Source organism: Lates calcarifer, linkage group LG12 (genome assembly GCF_001640805.2).
Source record: "Lates calcarifer isolate ASB-BC8 linkage group LG12, TLL_Latcal_v3, whole genome shotgun sequence".
Classification (NCBI taxonomy): Eukaryota; Metazoa; Chordata; class Actinopteri; family Centropomidae; genus Lates; species Lates calcarifer.
Window position 1 is genome coordinate 5,163,088 of NC_066844.1, and position 19,822 is coordinate 5,182,909.

General features: G+C 41.1%; 3 protein-coding genes across 3 annotated transcripts; all 3 read left to right on the forward strand.

Annotated features, from left to right (window-relative positions):
- Nucleotides 1-1,507: 1,507 nt before the first annotated feature.
- On the forward strand, nucleotides 1,508-11,853 carry LOC108885346 (uncharacterized). Its single transcript, XM_018679656.2, has 6 exons — nucleotides 1,508-1,940; nucleotides 3,388-3,611; nucleotides 4,047-4,149; nucleotides 4,665-4,760; nucleotides 5,201-5,715; nucleotides 5,908-11,853. The coding sequence occupies exons 1-6, from the start codon at nucleotides 1,899-1,901 to the stop codon at nucleotides 7,352-7,354; spliced, it is 2,427 nt and encodes an 808-aa protein (XP_018535172.1). The 5' UTR covers nucleotides 1,508-1,898; the 3' UTR covers nucleotides 7,355-11,853.
- A 1,606-nt stretch (nucleotides 11,854-13,459) lies between these two features.
- LOC108885435 (transcription factor HES-5-like) lies at nucleotides 13,460-14,366 on the forward strand. Its single transcript, XM_018679798.1, has 2 exons — nucleotides 13,460-13,817; nucleotides 13,932-14,366. Exons 1-2 carry the CDS (start codon nucleotides 13,695-13,697, stop codon nucleotides 14,262-14,264), a joined length of 456 nt encoding a protein of 151 aa, XP_018535314.1. The 5' UTR covers nucleotides 13,460-13,694; the 3' UTR covers nucleotides 14,265-14,366.
- A 2,982-nt stretch (nucleotides 14,367-17,348) lies between these two features.
- On the forward strand, nucleotides 17,349-18,235 carry LOC108885416 (transcription factor HES-5). The gene is made up of 2 exons (XM_018679774.2): nucleotides 17,349-17,644; nucleotides 17,759-18,235. The coding sequence occupies exons 1-2, from the start codon at nucleotides 17,522-17,524 to the stop codon at nucleotides 18,089-18,091; spliced, it is 456 nt and encodes a 151-aa protein (XP_018535290.1). The 5' UTR covers nucleotides 17,349-17,521; the 3' UTR covers nucleotides 18,092-18,235.
- The last annotated feature ends 1,587 nt before the right edge of the window (nucleotides 18,236-19,822 follow it).

Below are 19,822 nucleotides of genomic sequence, written 5' to 3' on the forward strand. Positions count from 1 at the left end.
TCTTCACTAACATTTGCATCGCCACAGTATCACCGCTATCACGAGTATTCTGCACCACGGCAGGTCTCCTCTGCTCAGATTAGACTCTTCACATCTTAGAACGATAATTCAGTGAATTAAGAAAGCCACACACAAACGCACACACACACACACACACACACACACAGGCATACACATACAAACTGGTTACCATAATAACCAAACAGTTAAAGCAGGGTCACTGAGAGTGAATCAGATTAAATGAAGCTTACATACATGTGTATATGTGTGTGTTACTACAGAGCAGAGGCTGTAACTCTGGCACTGGGGATTGTTTTCTGATTCTGTGGTTTTGAAATCGACTGCCCTCTCCTGCAGCGCTCAGGAGACACTGTAGTGGGATCCAGAACCGCTGTCCAATCAGAGTCCGAGCTGTGTTCACATTAGGGTGGAAAGGATGTCCCTTGTTCCCTCTGATGTTTGTGATACTCATAGACAGATATAAACCTTTTTTAAAAAAATATTTTGGAGTACACCCAGTTCCCACACCAATTTGGAAAGTACAAACCTGAGATGTTCAGATCAAGAAAGATTCAAGATTCAAACTCCAAGGAATGGAAGAACACAAGACGCTCAATTGACCATTTGTAGGTTATCTGGACAACACATTGATGAATTGTAGGGCATTGCATTATTATATGTACAGTTACTGTAGCATTTAAAAACAAGAAGATTATAGATTTTAATTAAACACACTGTTGTATTAGACTTAGGTTAAGCACTGATGACTTGGACTTTGACTTGGATGACTTGCACTCGGACATTGACACAGAAGTTGGAGATGAGGACTCTGACTTTTTTATTAGTTATTTTGTAATAGGCACGTGTGTTCACTAGCCTACATGTGGAAGCTTGATGACTCTGACTCGAGTCAGACTTGGATTCAGACTTGGAGTCAGGAAATGAAACTCCGCTTGGACTCAACTCAGACTCTTCTTTGGCAACTCACACTCAAACACTGGGGTTGAGTCCCCACTAAACCTCAATTTGGACTTGAGGTTTAGTGACTTGACACTGTCCACTACATTGACCTCCTGCATCAGTGAACCATATCCACTGCACGCTATATCAACTTTGGTAGCCTACAGTTTCATGGTCTACACCAGGGTTTGGAAATAATGGATCTGGACTAAACTGCCAGTGTGCCAGTCTCCCTGGGTCTGTTTAGACCAAGCCTGACCATCCTCAGTCTCTTCCAGATTGGGTGTTTTTTTTAAAACCATTATTAATTATTAATTCCTGGCTGAATAGATAGAAAAATGGATGGTTGGATTGTGCGTTTCTTCTGTTACTTTGTGTATCGCTGCAGTACAGGCTGCCTCCTGCACATGCTGAGGCTTCACTGAGGAGTTTCAGTCAGACAGGAAGACATCCAGAGGGAGACCACTGCATCTGATTGGCTGATGACCCTTAAAAGGCCACCAATCAGATACCATCCTCACTGTGTGACTGCGTGTGTTTCCCTCTCTATCTCCGAATGCACCGTGTCAGCCTGTGCATATTTTTATGTTTGCAGTGCTGCATGCATGCTTGAGTGTGAGAGTGTGTGTGTATGTGTATGAAGGATGCTAAAATCTGGAGCTGTGAAGAAGGGGGAGGGGCAAGGATGGGCATGCTGAAGAAATACATGAAGATAGAAAGAAAGAAGGATACATAGAAGAGAAGAGGAGGGGAGGAGGACAGTGAGGAATGGACAGATGTTGAGGAGAGAGTGATAGTGAAAGGCACACTGAGGAGAGGTTGACGGAGAGAGTGAGGAGGAGGAGGAGGAGGAGGAGGAAGAGACGATCTGCTGTGGGAAGCAGCAGCGTCGTTGATTTTCGCAGGAAAAAAGGCAGCTGCCTTCTGTTGCCGTGACGATGGGCTGCTGGCTCTCTGGACCATGGATGGGCGACCAAACGGTGAGCGACCAAAGACCTGCATCAGTATTATAAATGATGCTGTGTGTGTTTTTTGACATCTCATTTAAAGAAGATGAAAATGAGTGCTGTAAGGTCTGTTCAGGTTTGCGTGTGTATAAATGCAGATGCAAAATGGCATCATGTCATGATATCTGCAGGACTCTGCATTTGTGTACATAATAAGTCTAATTTCTCTGTGTTTAAGTCTCAAACAATTTAAATGTCTAAATCTCTCATAAATATGTACATTTTTCATGTTGTGTGCAAGAATGTGGTTCATATTTGTCATCTCCCTCCGCTGAAGTCTCACAGACGCTCTGCTGCTGTCCTCTGTCTCCACACACAGGTGCCATTTTGTGCTTCTTAGCTCATGCTGTGTGTGTGTGCGTGTCTGCTTGAATCTAGCAGTGGGTGACTCATGGTTGTGATGTGCTGGAGTTAACAATACTGTTCATGCGTCTAATTCGATGGTTGCTGAGCTGCATGTGTGCGTGTAGGCGTGCACAAGTGTATGAGGCAGGATGAGGTTTATGTTGGCTTGTAGGTGTTAACCCTTTACTGCAAACATGGACACCATGTCCACGTTCATCACGCTTGACTTAAATTGCAAACATTTGAAAATTGTTTGTCATTATGGAATCACCATCTGTCTGCAGGCAGAGCTGTGTCTTGTGACCCAGTTGCATAATGTCGACAAATTACGTGTTTTCAGTCAGTAGTGTATTCACCTGTAAAAAACACTAAATGGAGTGCAGTTAAAATGGCAGCATTGAGACTAAAATTTGATTGAGGTATCGATGGATGCTGTTTTCCCACAATGCATAGCTGGATTCAGTTTCACTTCCATAAAGTTGTTGTGAGACAAAGATTAATAAAAGAATAACAAGCACAGGCTGAGATATGCTGACATATAGTCACTAGTGCAGGTCAAACTTCTAAAATACTGAATCCTATATTTCCCATAATGCAACTGGATAGCATCTTCATCGTCATTAAATCCTCTCTGTCTGGTAAACAATCACTTCTTTACACAGCATACCTCTAGTTTGTAATACAGACTATGTCATACATTTGTTGTCTCCCAGCTCAAGCTGACATAAAATCAATCAGTAGGCTTATTTGAGATTGAAACATTAGAGACATAGTAGAGCTCCACTAATCAATATTTTTACATAAACATTGAATTAATTTACTGTGTAATGGTAAAATGTCTCAGATAGTTGTGAACACGCAGATAATTCTCACCAACTCTGCAGATCTATTGAACTTTATCACATCTTTTTGCTTCTAGTTTTGGTTTTACAATACTTTTAACAGGTGGAGATCAGACCAGAGCTTAAAGACAAGTCAATATTGCATGAATGTTTGTCAGCTGCACACAGACATGATGGGATGATCGTGTTGGGCTGGTGTTAACATCTCAAATACCTGTATGTGCTTATCTCAGATGAGTGGGAGGAGTTTTGCACACCTGAGCCAGAGGGATGCTCTGCGAATCCTGGCGGCCAGTCAACGTCCAATCACCATGCAGATCAAGGGTCAGAGGGGGTGTGGCACTGAGGCAGACAGGGGAACCTGGGAACCCCTCCCCCTCAACCTGCAGCATCTCAACCTGCCCCTCCCTGTCATTGGGGCAGGACTTAACGCCTCCAGCCCCTCCTACCAGGACAGGTAAACGCACATAGAGAGACCATCTGATGAGACCTCTACAGTATAAAAACAATCTGATTTCTGTAGTTCTTGCACACCAAAAACCTGTTCTGGATAAACTACATAACCATGAAATAAGATCAGAGGTTTGCTGTTAAAACCCGTAACTGATCTGAATTTAATAATTAATAATAATGATATATATCTTAAGCCTTAAGCTCAAATTTCACATCTGCATAGTACTGAGGGTCCATGTGACATACATTTAGTCATTTATATGCGTCTGTGAAGGTCCACAAATATTTACACAGACTGTATGTGTTGACTACACATGTGAAAATATGTGTGCCTGCCTATAAATAGAACCATGACCGTGTCTGTTTTGGTGTGCTCAGTAACAGGATTTTAAAAAGTCTTGAAAATGCCAAAATTCTGTGTTCTTGTTGTCTCTCACAGACATTATTACAGCCATTTGTCTCTGCCACAAGATCACTGTGATGGAGCACGGTACAGCTACCTGTCCAGCTCTCCACGGGACACTGTGGACATCGGTCACCAGGTGACATTCAGAAAAAAATTTGTGTTATGAGACGTCACTTCAGCTACAATCCGCTGCAATTGCTCTGAATTGATCACAGTCCTTTACAAGACTCATATTTTCATGAAATGCAGCTCTGTAGTTCTGTCATGTGGATTTGTTGGTTTGTTCTGGGGACAAACAGACTGGACACTAACATTACCCATGCTGCATTTATCAAACACAGCTGACAAAGGAATCATAAAACAGATTTTAAACACTCTGCCAATTGCAAAGTAGGAGGTCTGGCTGCATTTAGTTTAAAAAAGAAAAGAAAGATAAACTGGGTGATTGTAGTTACCCTAGCATCCCTTGTACACTGGGGAAAAAGTATTAAAATGTCTCAGTCAATCCTTAACTACTTCTTTAGTGTCCAGCTGATGATCAGAAACACCACCATACATTTGGCTAAAAAATAACTTAACACACAGATTCTGTCTCTTTTTAATGTACGGCCTGTTTCTCACTGTCTTTGTTCCACATCATGATTCTTTCAGGATCCAGAACTGACCTGTCGTCGACCAAAGGGACAGAACTGCCTGATGGGATGTTGCAATACCAACTTAGAAGAACCCAATGGCTGCCACAGTCAGGTATCCAAAATTGTGTTGTGTATCTTATAGCTAGGGCTGCATAACATAATCTTTCAGTGATAATACAAAAAATATAACTTTTTGTTGAAACTTAAGAGAACAACTATCAGTAAAAATATAAATTGATATCAACTATTGAAACAAATCTTTTTTATGCCATTAATTCATTATCACTTCACAGACAAATGCTTACAGCTTAGAAATGAACAAAATAAGTATTTACAGGAAATATCTGATCAGAGAAAAGTAAGTAGGTGCTAAACTTCAGTATTTGACAGTTTCTCACTGCTACAGACATATTCAGTCAGTGTTCAGAAGGTACTGGTACTGAGTTCCTATACAAATATAACATATGAAAATATGCAGTCATGTATGTGTATGTGCTGTAATGTGTGTATTTGTGTGAATGACCTTGGGATTGGGGATACCTGTTGTTGCAGACTGATGATGAGGACTTCATGCTGGAGAAGCCGCTGGGCTTCCTGCCCCTCCACCATGAGTTGGACAGTGGTCTGGGCTGGACTGACGGCTCCCTCCACCAGGGGGACCTTTCTGGGCTGGAGACAGAGGAGGGAGGCCTAGAGGACTGTCACTCACATGGGGCCCTTGCCCCAGGTGGTTGTGGGGGCTTTGGGGGTGGCGGCTCTCCTTCCTCAGAGTCCTTTATCTCCTCGGAGCTCAGTGACTCTGGCTTCTACAGTGTTAGCACTGGGGAGTTCAGGCACTTCCAGAGGCTGCTGGAGAAGCGAATGCGTCTGTACAACGCCAGGCTGCAACATCAGGGTGAACCCTGTGAGAGGCGCGAGCGGCGTGACAGTTGCCCGAAGAGCCACCGTGAGCTGTTGGAGGCTATCCCTGAGGCACTAACCATGCAGCCCCAATGTCAGCGACTGCAGCTTGGGATGGAGGAGGACACTGGGCCAGTAATGGACATCCCACCACGTGGACTTTTCAGGTAGCCACTGACAGAATGACCATCCCTGTACTAGAAATATTTAACAAATTAGTCAAGAATTTCATAGCTAGATTAACTTAAATATCTGAAATTAATTTGTTGTGAAGTATGTCTCTTTGAACCCATCCCCTGACTTCTGACCATCTATATCTTCAAACATGTTTCAGTGCTGTTTGTTTGTCAACTTTCCAGGGTTTCATCGGTTCAATTCCACAAAACTGACCGACCCTGTCTGAACCGTCACAGCTCTAGCAGTGGGGCCCTGTTCAATCCTTCTCACGCCCATGCTGCAGTCTCACGAATGATTGCCCCAGTCCTCTCCACTTGCAGCACCCCATCCAGCCACAGGAGACCGCTGGTACCCATGCAGCAGCACCACCAAGCCTCCAGTTCAGTGGGGATGCTGAGGAGAAGCCGAACGCTGCACCACCGCCCTCCTCCACAGGAATATCGCCGCAGAGCCAGCCACCCAGCTTCCCCGTCCTACTGTGCAGCAACCCTGCACCACTGCGGAGGTGTCGCACCACATAATGTCCTGCCACCGGGTCTGCCAGAGGAAGGTGAGCTACTGGCCGGAGTGATGTCTTCCCACCCAGCAGCCATGGCTCTCTCACCCCAGCAACACCCCAGCTCTCTGGGGCACTTGAGGCCTGCCAACACTCATGAGCGATGCTACGACAACAACTCTAACAGCCAGATCACTCCCCGTGACTGGTGGCACTCAGAGAGAACCTTGATGCCTGAGCCGATGATGACAGAAAGGGACAGGGACATTGAAAGGGAACTGGAGCAAAAAAGGCAAATGCAAAAGGAGAAAGAGCTGGAGAGGGAGAGGGAGGCCCAGATTAAGGAGGAGATGGACAGAGAGAGGCAGCAGGAGCTGGAGAGGAGCAGAGCCAGAGAGCAGCAGCACCTCCAGAGTCTGGTCCACCCTCCTCAGGCTGGAGACGTCAACGACACCTGGCCGAAACCAGCTAGTCGACAGTCTCAGGGCGGTGGGGGAGGTAGAGGACTCTACAGCACCCTGGAGGGCCACACGGGCACTGGCGTTGGCACTGCTGCGGGATGGGATGCAAAGAAAGGACACATGAATCAGAGTTTAAGCCTGAATCCCAATTCTGGTCTGCAGCCAAAACCTAATCCTAGCTCCAAACCCAACACAACCTCAAGGATCTCAAGGAGCCAGCTCCTGAGAGACCGGGCATCTCAGCTGGCAGATGAACGGAGTGGGATGAGCACTGATGAAGAGACCAACACCGACATGCTGATGGGTCGGTACTGGAGTCGAACAGAGAGGAGGGAACACTTCCTGTTGGCCCGTGAGCAGAAACAGCAGCAGCTGCAGGCCAGAGGAATACCTGTGCGAGATGCTGTCAGCAGGGGAGGAGCCATCACAGGAGGAGGAGGAGCCTCTCTTGGAGATGGAGGTGTGCTGGACAGCAGAGGAGTTGGAGCTTTTGCAGAAGGACGATGCAACACAGTGCTGGAGCTGAGTCAGAGGAAGTTGAGTCGTCTGAGGAACAGGAAGCTGTTGGATGACTGGACAACAGTAGAGGAACTGCTGACTCATGGGACCAGGTTGGACAACCAGGAGGACATGCTGTGTCCCAGCTCCCTGCTGACGGTCACCACAGTCTAACTGCATGGACACCACATCTAACTGTAACTCTGTGTGTGAGTGTGTGAGTGTGTGATGTTGTCGTTAAAAACATGGCATTTTTGTAAATCCACATGTTCTAGTCTTTTCAGAGTGAGAAGAGACAATAGATATCAGTTTCATCTCCAGGACATGTTTAGCCTAGCTTAGCACAAAGACTGGGAGCAAAGGGAAACTAGCTTCACTCCAGCTTGCCTTCCAGCAACTCCAAAACTACTTTGGTAACTAACAAAATACAACATGGTTTAGCAATTACCCTCTGCTCTCAGTCTTTGTGCTAAGCTAGGCTAAATATGCAAGACCCTGTTTTACATAAACATCTTAATTATGTTATCCCGCTAGATAATCCTAATAATTCTCATCTAGCCAACTTGATTCTTTGATTGCAGTTGGACTGATTTGTTAATCTGAGATTAAGAAATCTTAAATAAACCCTACAAGGGTCTGGGTGACATAAATTTTGTCATCAAATTAACTTCTGCATCTGCAGAGCTACATGGTCTGAAAGGGTTGAAGTGATGTGTGGAGCTCAGCACAGTGTGGATTGTTTACCATCCAAAATGCTGTCTGTATCCTTTAGTGCTGAAAAGTCCTCCGTCATCAATGTACGAAGCATTGGGTCCTCTCCATTTCTGTACTCGAAGGTCAAAGATGAAACTGATACCTATCTTCTCATATTACTCTGTGGCAGACAAAGAACAAGAGTATTTACAGAAATGTCGGACTGTTCCTTTAATGAATGTGCGTGAGAGAGGGACCCTTACTGTCATCGCTGTACATCACCTCAACTGATAGCTTTATGTATGGCTGTGTCACCACTGTACAGCACTCCTGACAAAATGTGTGTGTCAGTGCATGACGCTTGTAATGACAAACAACTGAACAAGGTCAGATGAGTGTGCATCATGTGTTTCATGCAACATCTTATGCTACTTTTATTTCACAGAATCTTTTAACAAAATTACAAAAAATTTGGGTTTTGGACTCATATCCTCAAACAGACCATGAGAGCAATACTGTTCTGCGTGACGTACCTGGCTGTGCAACGATAGATCACATACAACTGCTTCTACATCAGGGCCACAGAACACATCAACTGTAGCAATGCAGACAATGACAACTGAGATTTGATACCAAATCCTGAATGGTTTTTTATAAAAACTCTGTTTACAATTAAAATATCAATCGGTGGGAGCTTTTGTAACTCAAGCGATGACAAAATGCGACCTGATTCATTTGCTTGTGCAACACTAGTCAAACTGTGATGATCATGGATAGGGAACAACGTGCCACAGAGGATTTTACAACTTTAATCTGTAAAATCAGCTGCTGTAGGGTTTGGGGTGGAGTTTATGGTGCATTCAAGTATTATTTTTCAGACTGCCCTTACATGCAGCAGAGTGTCGTTCATGTCAGAAACTTGACTCAAGGTAGCTAGCCAATGGTGCCATTCTGATGCTGACACCCTGTAGAAATGCAGAACATCAGCTCAGTCTGAAAGCACCATAATGTGTGATAGTTCCACGGTAATAATAACAGGAGGTTTTCCCTATTCTTACTGTTCTGCTGACATGGCTTGAATGCAGCATAAGCTCTTTGGCCCTTCATGGCTCATAGCTCCCTGTTCCTGCTGGTGTCTTTACTGTTGGCAGGATGTTTACAGATCTACCTACCCAGGTAACAGCTCATGCATGTTTACTGAAATCTGCAGTAATGTGTTTGACCCTGCAGAGATAATTTAAAAAGAAAAGAAGATACACCTCAAGTCAATTTTTATGTTAGGTTGTCCTGACTGCTGCAGCGTCTGTGCAGTCAGGACAGATGGAGCTCAAGTCAGCGTTGTTGACATTCCACCACAAGCTGGTACAGTGTGAGTACATCTGAAATCTACTGATTCCAGGTCTGCAGTTCGGGAAAATGTGCAATAATACCTCAAGCTAGTTTTAATATGACAGTGACAGCGTCGTGTTTCAATTGAATGCAGTGACTAATTTTAAATCAGACAGATGCACAAAAGTGATGAGTCACTACAAGTGCACAGATAATCCTATAGTCTAAAATGGCAAGAGCAAAAGTTATGTAGATATTTACATTATTTCTTTACATTGTTTTCCATGAGAGGGACCTAAGAAAACAACTTTTTGCACATCATTTTTTATACCTAAAGTTTTCCCTACCTTTCTGTACAAGGGACTGAGGCCAGTGGAATGACTGTAGATAGAACGACAGTGTGTGTTGATGTTTTCTTTATAAACTATCGTGATTTCTGAAGGAAAAAAATCAGTTTATTGTCATTGTGTTGGACATATTTCAATATTTTTCCTGTGATGGTTACAAAACCAATGTGAAGAGTTTTTATGATCTTTAAAATCTACTTAATTTACTTAAAAGCTGGTGAAACTTTGATTTACCATTTTCAAAGAGTGGACACAAAATGTGAATATTATTGTATCTTTAAATGGCTAAATTGAATTTTACTGTTGTTTTGTGTCATTATGACATGTACATATTGATTTTGTCAAAAGGTGCAGATGAGGTTGGAGTTAGTAACGGGACACGCTGATGCCATCAGACGCCTCCAGTGGTTTATCATGTGATTCTGTAGGTTTATATCTGTGTTATGGAGGCTGTATATACAGCACAGAGATTAACATTGTAGTATTAGTAACACTCACAATATTGTCAAAATTCATGGAAAGTGGTTCAGTTTGTTCTGAATGTTACATAGGGCATCCATAAATTATGAGTAGGATCACTGACACTCTCTTCTTGTCCTCTGTCTTCTCCAGAGTCAGATGTTTCAGATGGATATCAGTTTCATCTCTAGAGGGTCCAGGACAGAGATGGACAACTTTAGCATCTTGCTTAGCGTACATACTGGAAGCACAAGAAAAAATCTTCCACCAACTCCAAAGCTTAGTTTCACACATTAGCATGCTAACGTATGTGCAGATATACTGCTGAGGCTGATTAGTCTCGGGAGTATTGGCCAAATCAAATCAAAATCAATCAAAGTTCTGACCTGATGATTTTGTTTGATGAGACATCAGGGTATCTTGAAATGGTTATCACTCATGACTGCATTATGAATATTGGAACCAAATTTTACGGAAACCCATCCAAAGATATTGCCATTTCTAGAGGCAAGAGTGACTAACAGGCTAGTCATGCAATGCAACACAATTGGCCTTTTTCTTGGAGGACATTTTGATACGTCACAGTAGAAAAAGCACAGAAATGGCTGATTTTCACTTTGATTTTAGGGTACTGTCATTGTATTAACTGTCATACTGTTATGGCCAACTGGGATGCTTAAATAGAACAGAGCCACTATTAAATGATGACCAGTGCTTTCCTTACTATGATTAGTCCAAATGTAATTTCTGAAAAAGGCCTGTCGAAAGCCAAAGTGAAACCAGAACTCCAGGGTTCTATTCCATAAGAAAGAAAATCTAATTCAAAATCACAGTGACATTTGTAATAATGCAAATGCAATCCAGAACTACAAAACTGCATTAGGGGTTGTTAGGAGCAGTTAATTCAACATTTGTTGACCAAGTATGTTGACTTGAGAGCTGTTAATTCTTTAAGTTGACTTACAACAACTTGTGCAGCTGCAATTTCTTACCATGTTCCCATTTGTATTCTCGTCCACAAAACTCTGATTGGCTTGGCTCTTTTTTCATTTAGGAGAACAGCACAACACCGGAAATATTTAAATCATTGTGGGCAGTGAGTCAGAGGTTGAACCAGGCTAAGCTGGGAATAGTGTAATGTAAGCACTATCTCAAATATCCTGTCCTCTTAGTGGGGCTACCAGGCCTTCAGCAGTGGGGGTTTGTTTAAATCTGACAGCAGTGGAGTTTCTGAAAGGTGGAGTTTTGTCTTTTGATTGAGCTAGCTTAGCAGTTTCTCTGTGCTTCCAATTGCACTGAGCTAAGCATGTCCTGCACTAACCTTTGTATTGGACAGTCAAAGATGAAACTGATATCCATCTTCTCATCTGTCTTTGGAGAAGACGGGGATCATGAGGATTTGCAGAAATGTCAAACTCTTTTTAAAAACCGAAACTCAGAGAGAAAAGAGGTGGAATCAAACCTCCACCTGGTTCGTTTCCACATTTTCCCTCTCTCTCTCGGCTGTGACTCAAACAGTCTGAATAATGGATGACGAAGAGAGAATTTTTTTTCTTCCCACCCCCCTGCACCCTCCTTCACTCTCTTTGCTTACGTTACACAAGGACACAGAGAGCTGAAAATAGCCCTGCTGTCCTCATGTGATGTGAAATTAAAAGCACACTGGAGCGGAGACGCTTGCTGCTGGGGAACTCAACACTTGTTTTACTCCATCTGACAATCCCTCCATCCAGCCTGCAACACCACCTCCATCTGTCTGTGCAAGGGTACTTTTCACGACAGCAAGCTTTTTGAAATATGACGATGTATATGTGATTGTAATAAAGAGATTCTAATTAGCTATGACACAATGGGTTTGTGTTTTCACTGATGGGTTAACAACAAGTTCGTGGGAAACGTGGGAAATGCTTACAGTCAGAGATTAGCAGTAAACTCTGGGTTAGTCATTCATAACTGTCTTGAACTAATGTATTACTGTGATTAATCATTAACTTAGACCTTCTTTTTATATACAGCATATGAAGTCAACACATTACCCAACAGTCCCTTCTTCAGGTATTGGCCAGAACCCACATGACTTCACTATACATAATACATAAACAGACACATTAATGTATGGTGGGTCAGTCCTTTTTTAGCCATTCAATGAATATGTCATGGACCTTTCAGATATATGCAGCTTCTCCTCTACTCACAGAATTACAGAAAACTAGGATTACTGCCTCACAGATGTAAGCCTCCACCAGCAAGTCAAATTACATGAAATATGTTCCCAATCTCCCCTTCTGTTTTTGAATTATTGCATTGAATAATAGCCAGAAAAGTGTTTTTGCAGAACATTATGATAACACAGTGAAGGTGACCTTTGACTTTTTGGATATAAAATATCATCACTTCATTTTTAGCATATGAATTCTTGAGTTATGTCTGAGGAAATTCCTGAATGGTGTTACTGAGATATCACCTCATGAGAATAGGATGGACGGACAGATAAAGATGTTACCATGTGACCTTATAACAACAGAACCCTCTCTATGACACAACTCCATCCACAGAGGAAAATGTATGTACATTAGTACATTAAAGTACATTAAATGGATGAAATTACAATAATATGAATCATTTCAAAACATACACGTTATTTGAAATCTGAAACCAGTTTGATTGGATTCATCAAATTCGATGAACTGATATAATCTACATCAGTCTTTCTGGCTTTTTATGTCTTTGACAATATTTAGATGAAAAAAAAGTTCATCTCAGTGCACTTATCAGCTCCAGGTCATATTAGAAGGAAGAGTTTGCTTCAAACATTTCTCTTGACCAAAAGGCCACACACTGCAGCTACTGTGATGCTTATTGAGACACACTTGTATTGATCCTACAGTGAAAGCAGTGAAAAGAGAAAGTGTGGGAACCCAGAGGAAACTGACTCACAGAGTCTCCATGAGACAATAGATCAAGACCTTTGCCCTGCAGGGACAGAGATTAAGAGGGAATGTGGTGGTTATCAAAATGAAACCTGCTCATATGCTTCAGAATTTATGTTACATAATGGTGGATATATGCTGCAGAGAGCACTAGAAAGATAAAGTATGCAGTGTAAATTAAAATATATTTTGGTCTTTTGTTGATAGCTATGGAGCTATGGAGTCTCAACAACAAAACATATACATGTGATTGTAAGATATATCTGAGTGGATATTTCAGATAAAATATTTTTGATTCTTTTGGGTTGATTTAGTTTTGGTTTGGCAGTTTCACTGGATAATTATTGAATTAATTGTTTTGGGATATTTATCACCCCATTGGACTAAAACAATTAACCACACCTGTCATCACAGAGCAGCAGGAATATCACTAACTTCCATAATTTAATTCAGTCACATGTCAGTCATTCAGTAATTTACACCCTACAGGATATCAGTGAGTCTTACACACTGACTGTATGTAGAATCTATGGTCACGTGTTTGATGGGCTGATGAACATGTGCTCAGTCAAAGTCAATGACTCAGTCCTACACCTGCTCCTCTGAGATCTAACCATTGTCCACACAGCAATAACACCATTCAGCATGTTGCATCTGTTATTGTCTAACCAAGCTCTCTGGCTGAGGCTGTGAGAACCTTCAGCCAGACCAAGACCCACACATTCATATGGAGATGTGGGACTATAAATAGGAGGGATGAAGCCAGCAGAGATCAGACTCTCTCTACAGAGACCTCTACAGCACACAGATCCAGACATGGCACCTACAATCACTGCAGCAATGACCAACTCTCAGGAGCATCTGACTCTGATTCACAAGGTAAATTGGAGACTCAACCAGACTTAATCTTCATTCATGAGAAGTTGTTTTTGTTCATGTTAACACTTTAACTCCAGAATAAGTTGATTAATGGCTTTGCTCTTCTTTCTGCAGCTCAGAAAGCCTCTGGTGGAGAAGTTACGCAGAGAGCGAATCAACAGCAGCATTGAGCAGCTCAAGTCTCTCCTGGGTCCAGAGTTCCTCAAACAGCAGCCAGACTCCAAGCTGGAGAAAGCAGACATCCTGGAGATGACAGTTTGCTTCCTGACAGAGCTGCAGCAGCAGAGTCAACAGCAGAGAAGACTGCTGAACCACTTCAACAGGCTGCAGTCCTCCTCTGATAAGAACCTGAGAGAGGCTGACTTCTCTCCTCTGAGCTCCTCAGTCCAGACCAGCATCACCAAAGACAAGAGTCCAGTCAACAGCGCCCTCTGGAGGCCGTGGTAGACACTTACAGACTGGAGTCACTACCAGACAAACTGAGATGACCATGTTGGTCAAAGATTACTGAACTGAATTCTATGAAATTGAAGGACTTGTTCTTCTGTAGAAACATAAACAGAGGGTTGTTCTGTTTATGGTATTTTAAACTTTCTTATTGAGAAAAAACATTATTTCCTATGGAAACAGTGAAACAGTAACATTATCTTTCATATTGAGAAAGACCATCATTAATGAATATTTCATGAGTCAAATCAAATGTTGAGCCAGCATTTACTAGAATTCAAAGATTTATATTACCTTCTGGTAGTATGTGATGAAATGACCTGCACTAATTTTGTGTCAGTGATCATGTTGATCAAACACTGACTCTCCTCTCTGAGGACATTGTGTATTTCAAACTTTCTCGTTGAGAAAAACATCATTTCCTGTGGAAACAGTGAAACAGAGTAACATTATCTTTCATATGAAGAAAGAACCTTTGTCATGCACGGTGCATGAATCATATCAAACATTAAGCAGATGAGCATTTACTACTGTGCAAACTGTTTATCACTTTGTGGTGCTACATGATGAAATGAAGTATACTACTTCTGAGCTGTTTCTGATCATTTTGTTCAAAACCTTTGATTGTCCTCTATGTGGACATTTTGACATAATTTTAATGTCTTTGATTACTCAGTATTGATCAGTTATGATCAAAGTGTATTTTTTTATCCTTTCATTGAAAAGTTTTGCTTTTTAACCTGATACCATCTAACACTGTGATCACAGTGAATGTTTTTTTATGCAAATGTTTGATCTCAGCTGATATTCACCTACATTGATCACTTTGTGATTATCTGAACTTGATCTGTTCTAAGATCAGTTTTTGTTCTTCATTGTCTTTGTTATAAAGAGCAGATTCTGCTCATTTTGAAATCAGTTTTATGTAAAACTGAATGATGATGAATCTCTTCCTGTTTGTCTTTTGTAAAGACGACTGTTCCTCTACTCATCTTGAGTGCAGTGTGTCTTGGCGATATCACCAAGTTATTGTTGTGATGTATCATCACATGAATAAACAAAACATATTCTAATCAGATACATTTTGTGTTCATGTGTTCATGTCTACAGCTGTGTTTTCATGCATCTTCTTGCTCTTTCAACAGTCATGGCTGGAACATGATTCCCTAACAATTACTGGCAACTTAATATTTAGTTTAAATCAAAGCAGAGTACATTTTCATTTGGATCAACAAAGTGATTTAATGAACTGACATCATCCATGTCCCTCTTTTTAAATGCAGGGGCTCCTTGCAAGTCAACAAACCAAATGGGGACGCTTTCATTATGTCTCTGATTATGTTGAAACATTTGGTGTGTCGTCATTTTTGTGCAATCATCAGTTTGAAGTGTTGGAATGTAAAAACTTTAAAGTGACATGTTTTCCACACACTATAGCAAATGTGATGCACATTGAGACATATGTGGATTGTTCCTCTGGTGAAAGGACAGAGTGTGGGAAACCAGAGGAAACTCACTCGCAGAGCCCTGTGGGACAATAGATCCAGACCTCTGCCCTGAGGAGACAGATGTTAAAAGGGAATTTAAGTAATAAAACAACAACAGGTTTGCAAATTAAGTGCTTTGTTGAAACAATATCCAGCATCATTAACAGTTGTGATTATGTTGCCAGTTGATCAAGGAGATGTTTTTTTTGTTTTAAAATATCTTTAAATATCCAATCACAACATGTCAGTTATAGCATGTGATTTTGAACTATAACCCAAAATTTCAAATTCAAAATGGTTCCCAAAATTTTAAACAATAGTCACAGATCATGTAGTCTTAATACTTGTGATACGAAACTGAACATTTTTGAAATGTGAAAGTTATCTGTGTTGCTTCTGTGCGCGTTTTACTTTTCTTTCAAAGTATGTTTTTTTTTTTTACATTGTAAGCTTTCAAAGAATGTGAGTGATCAAACTTATTTTTTAAACTATATCTCCAAAAGAAATCTTGAGAAGCCTTTATCTTAGAAAACAAAAAATACACTAAAGTTAAAAACAGAGGATGGCTTCTGCATGTGCTGACTAGGATCGTCTTTTAACACAGCACACGTTGAAGTTCCAGGTAATGGGTAAAGTGTGGGAAAGCTCTGACGAGGAGAGTCACAGTTCAAGTTGATTAGTATCCTTAATCACACAATAAGCTGCCTCTTTTCCAGAGGGATTTGGCACACTTCAGGAAACAGATGTCACACCCTCCACCCTCATGTGAACACTTGAAATATTGATCCATTTGATGATACAGGAGCTTCATTTTAACTGGGTAGTTGAATTATCTGCAAGTGCAAATTGCAAAAGTGGAAGCTGACATTTCATGTATTTTTGTATTGCACTTTAAAATTCGGTCAAAACTTCAAAGTGAGCCAATGAGGTTGTTTCCCTCCAGATGGTTGGTGACGTCAGGCTGTGTCTCCACTACAGCACACGTCCAGCATCCGACACAAAAGCTCCTTTCAAAGCCTCTTTTGTAGTGAACTGACCACATCATTCAAAGACTCAGTGTGGGAAACTGAGAGAAACTTTCTACTCACACCAACTGACAGACACAAGACAGAAGACACACCTGCTACATCTGGACACCAGGAAAACTCTCAGTTTCAACATTATAAAAAATATCCTGATATCTGATGTTGTTTTCCAGTCCCTTGCAGCACTGACAAAAAAAAAACTTTCATTTTAAGATAAAATTGAATGCAACACTGTACACAGTATAGTGGTTATTATATAAATACAGGATGTGTAAACCGAGACTCACAAAGTTTTGAATCATTACTGAGTATTTTCAAACAGTAATACATTTTCTTATTTCTTACTCAATTACACGTTTATTTAGCCACACATATTTAATAAACCATAAGCTGCATTTTGCTCTAACACATAGACTATACATAGAGTTTTTGGTGTCACACATATGATGCTCAGTCAAAGTCATTGATCCCAGCATCAGGCAGCAGATCTGCTCTCCCTACAGGGTCACTGCTTTCCCAGATTCACACAGAGCTCTCTGAGTCTCTCTCCATCACTCCCCCAGTCCTCCACCTGTTCCCCTGAGATCTAACTATTGTCCCTTAACTAATATGACCACTGAGCATGTGGCAGTTCAGCAGTCCTTTTACTTTTCTTAAGCTCTCTGATTGGTTGAGAGTGTGAGAACCTTCAGCCAGACCAAGACCCACACATTCATATGGAGATGTGGGACTATAAATAGGAGGGATGAAGCCAGCAGAGATCAGACTCTCTCTACAGAGACCTCTACAGCACACAGATCCAGACATGGCACCTACAATCACTGCAGCAATGACCAACTCTCAGGAGCATCTGACTCTGACTCACAAGGTAAATTGGAGACTCAACCAGACTTAATCTTCATTCATGAGAAGTTGTTTTTGTTCATGTTAACACTTTAACTCCAGAATAAGTTGATTAATGACTTTGTTCTTCTTTCTGCAGCTCAGAAAGCCTCTGGTGGAGAAGTTACGCAGAGAGCGAATCAACAGCAGCATTGAGCAGCTCAAGTCTCTCCTGGGTCCAGAGTTCCTCAAACAGCAGCCAGACTCCAAGCTGGAGAAAGCAGACATCCTGGAGATGACAGTTTGCTTCCTGACACAGCTGCAGCAGCAGAGTCAACAGCAGAGAAGACTGCTGAACCACTTCAACAGGCTGCAGTCCTCCTCTGATAAGAACCTGAGAGAGGCTGACTTCTCTCCTCTGAGCTCCTCAGTCCAGACCAGCATCACCAAAGACAAGAGTCCAGTCAACAGCGCCCTCTGGAGGCCATGGTAGACACCTACAGACTGGAGTCACTACCAGACAAACTGAGATGACCATGTTGGTCAAAGATTACTGAACTGAATTCTATGAAATTGAAGGACTTGTTCTTCTGTAGAAACAGAAGGTTGTATTTTCTGTGTTTTTCCTGAGGAAATGACACAACTACTTTCTGTAGAAACATAAACAGAGGGTTGTTCTGTTTATGTATTTTAAACTTTCTTATTGAGAAAAAACATTATTTCCTATGGAAACAGTGAAACAGTAACATTATCTTTCATATTGAGAAAGACCATCATTAATGAATATTTCATGAGTCAAATCAAATGTTGAGCAGCATTTACTAGAATTCAAAGATTTATATTACCTTCTGGTAGTATGTGATGAAATGACCTGCACTAATTTTGTGTCAGTGATCATGTTGATCAAACACTGACTCTCCTCTCTGAGGACATTGTGTATTTCAAACTTTCTCGTTGAGAAAAACATCATTTCCTGTGGAAACAGTGAAACAGAGTAACATTATCTTTCATATGAAGAAAGAACCTTTGTCATGCACGGTGCATGAATCATATCAAACATTAAGCAGATGAGCATTTACTACTGTGCAAACTGTTTATCACTTTGTGGTGCTACATGATGAAATGAAGTATACTACTTCTGGGCTGTTTCTGATCATTTTGTTCAAAACCTTTGATTGTCCTCTATGTGGACATTTTGACATAATTTTAATGTCTTTGATTAATCAGTATTGATCAGTTATGATCAAAGTGTATTTTTTTATCCTTTCATTGAAAAGTTTTGCTTTTTAACCTGATACCATCTAACACTGTGATCACAGTGAATGTTTTTTTATGCAAATGTTTGGTCTCAGCTGATATTCACCTACATTGATCACTTTGTGATTATCTGAACTTGATCTGTTCTAAGATCAGTTTTTGTTCTTCATTGTCTTTGTTATAAAGAGCAGATTCTGCTCATTTTGAAATCAGTTTTATGTAAAACTGAATGATGATGAATCTCTTCCTGTTTGTCTTTTGTAAAGACGACTGTTCCTCTACTCATCTTGAGTGCAGTGTGTCTTGGCGATATCACCAAGTTATTGTTGTGATGTATCATCACATGAATAAACAAAACATATTCTAATCAGATACATTTTGTGTTCATGTGTTCATGTCTACAGCTGTGTTTTCATGCATCTTCTTGCTCTTTCAACAGTCATGGCTGGAACATGATTCCCTAACAATTACTGGCAACTTAATATTTAGTTTAAATCAAAGCAGAGTACATTTTCATTTGGATCAACAAAGTGATTTAATGAACTGACATCATCCATGTCCCTCTTTTTAAATGCAGGGGCTCCTTGCAAGTCAACAAACCAAATGGGGACGCTTTCATTATGTCTCTGATTATGTTGAAACATTTGGTGTGTCGTCATTTTTGTGCAATCATCAGTTTGAAGTGTTGGAATGTAAAAACTTTAAAGTGACATGTTTTCCACACACTATAGCAAATGTGATGCACATTGAGACATATGTGGATTGTTCCTCTGGTGAAAGGACAGAGTGTGGGAAACCAGAGGAAACTCACTCGCAGAGCCCTGTGGGACAATAGATCCAGACCTCTGCCCTGAGGAGACAGATGTTAAAAGGGAATTTAAGTAATAAAACAACAACAGGTTTGCAAAAGTGCTGAGGGTTGTTCTGTTTATGTATTTTAAACTTTCTTATTGAGAAAAAACATTAT

Bases quoted from the DNA above. Each gene is read 5' to 3' on its own strand.
- LOC108885346 (XM_018679656.2), top strand. From the start codon at position 1,899: ATGGGCTGCTGGCTCTCTGGACCATGGATGGGCGACCAAACG. The intron at 3,612-4,046 runs GTAAACGCACAT...TGTCTCTCACAG, and splicing joins AGCCCCTCCTACCAGGACAG to ACATTATTACAGCCATTTGT. The intron at 4,761-5,200 runs GTATCCAAAATT...CTGTTGTTGCAG, and splicing joins CCAATGGCTGCCACAGTCAG to ACTGATGATGAGGACTTCAT.
- LOC108885435 (XM_018679798.1), top strand. From the start codon at position 13,695: ATGAAGCCAGCAGAGATCAGACTCTCTCTACAGAGACCTCTACAGCAC. The intron at 13,818-13,931 runs GTAAATTGGAGA...TTCTTTCTGCAG, and splicing joins ATCTGACTCTGATTCACAAG to CTCAGAAAGCCTCTGGTGGA.
- LOC108885416 (XM_018679774.2), top strand. From the start codon at position 17,522: ATGAAGCCAGCAGAGATCAGACTCTCTCTACAGAGACCTCTACAGCAC. The intron at 17,645-17,758 runs GTAAATTGGAGA...TTCTTTCTGCAG, and splicing joins ATCTGACTCTGACTCACAAG to CTCAGAAAGCCTCTGGTGGA.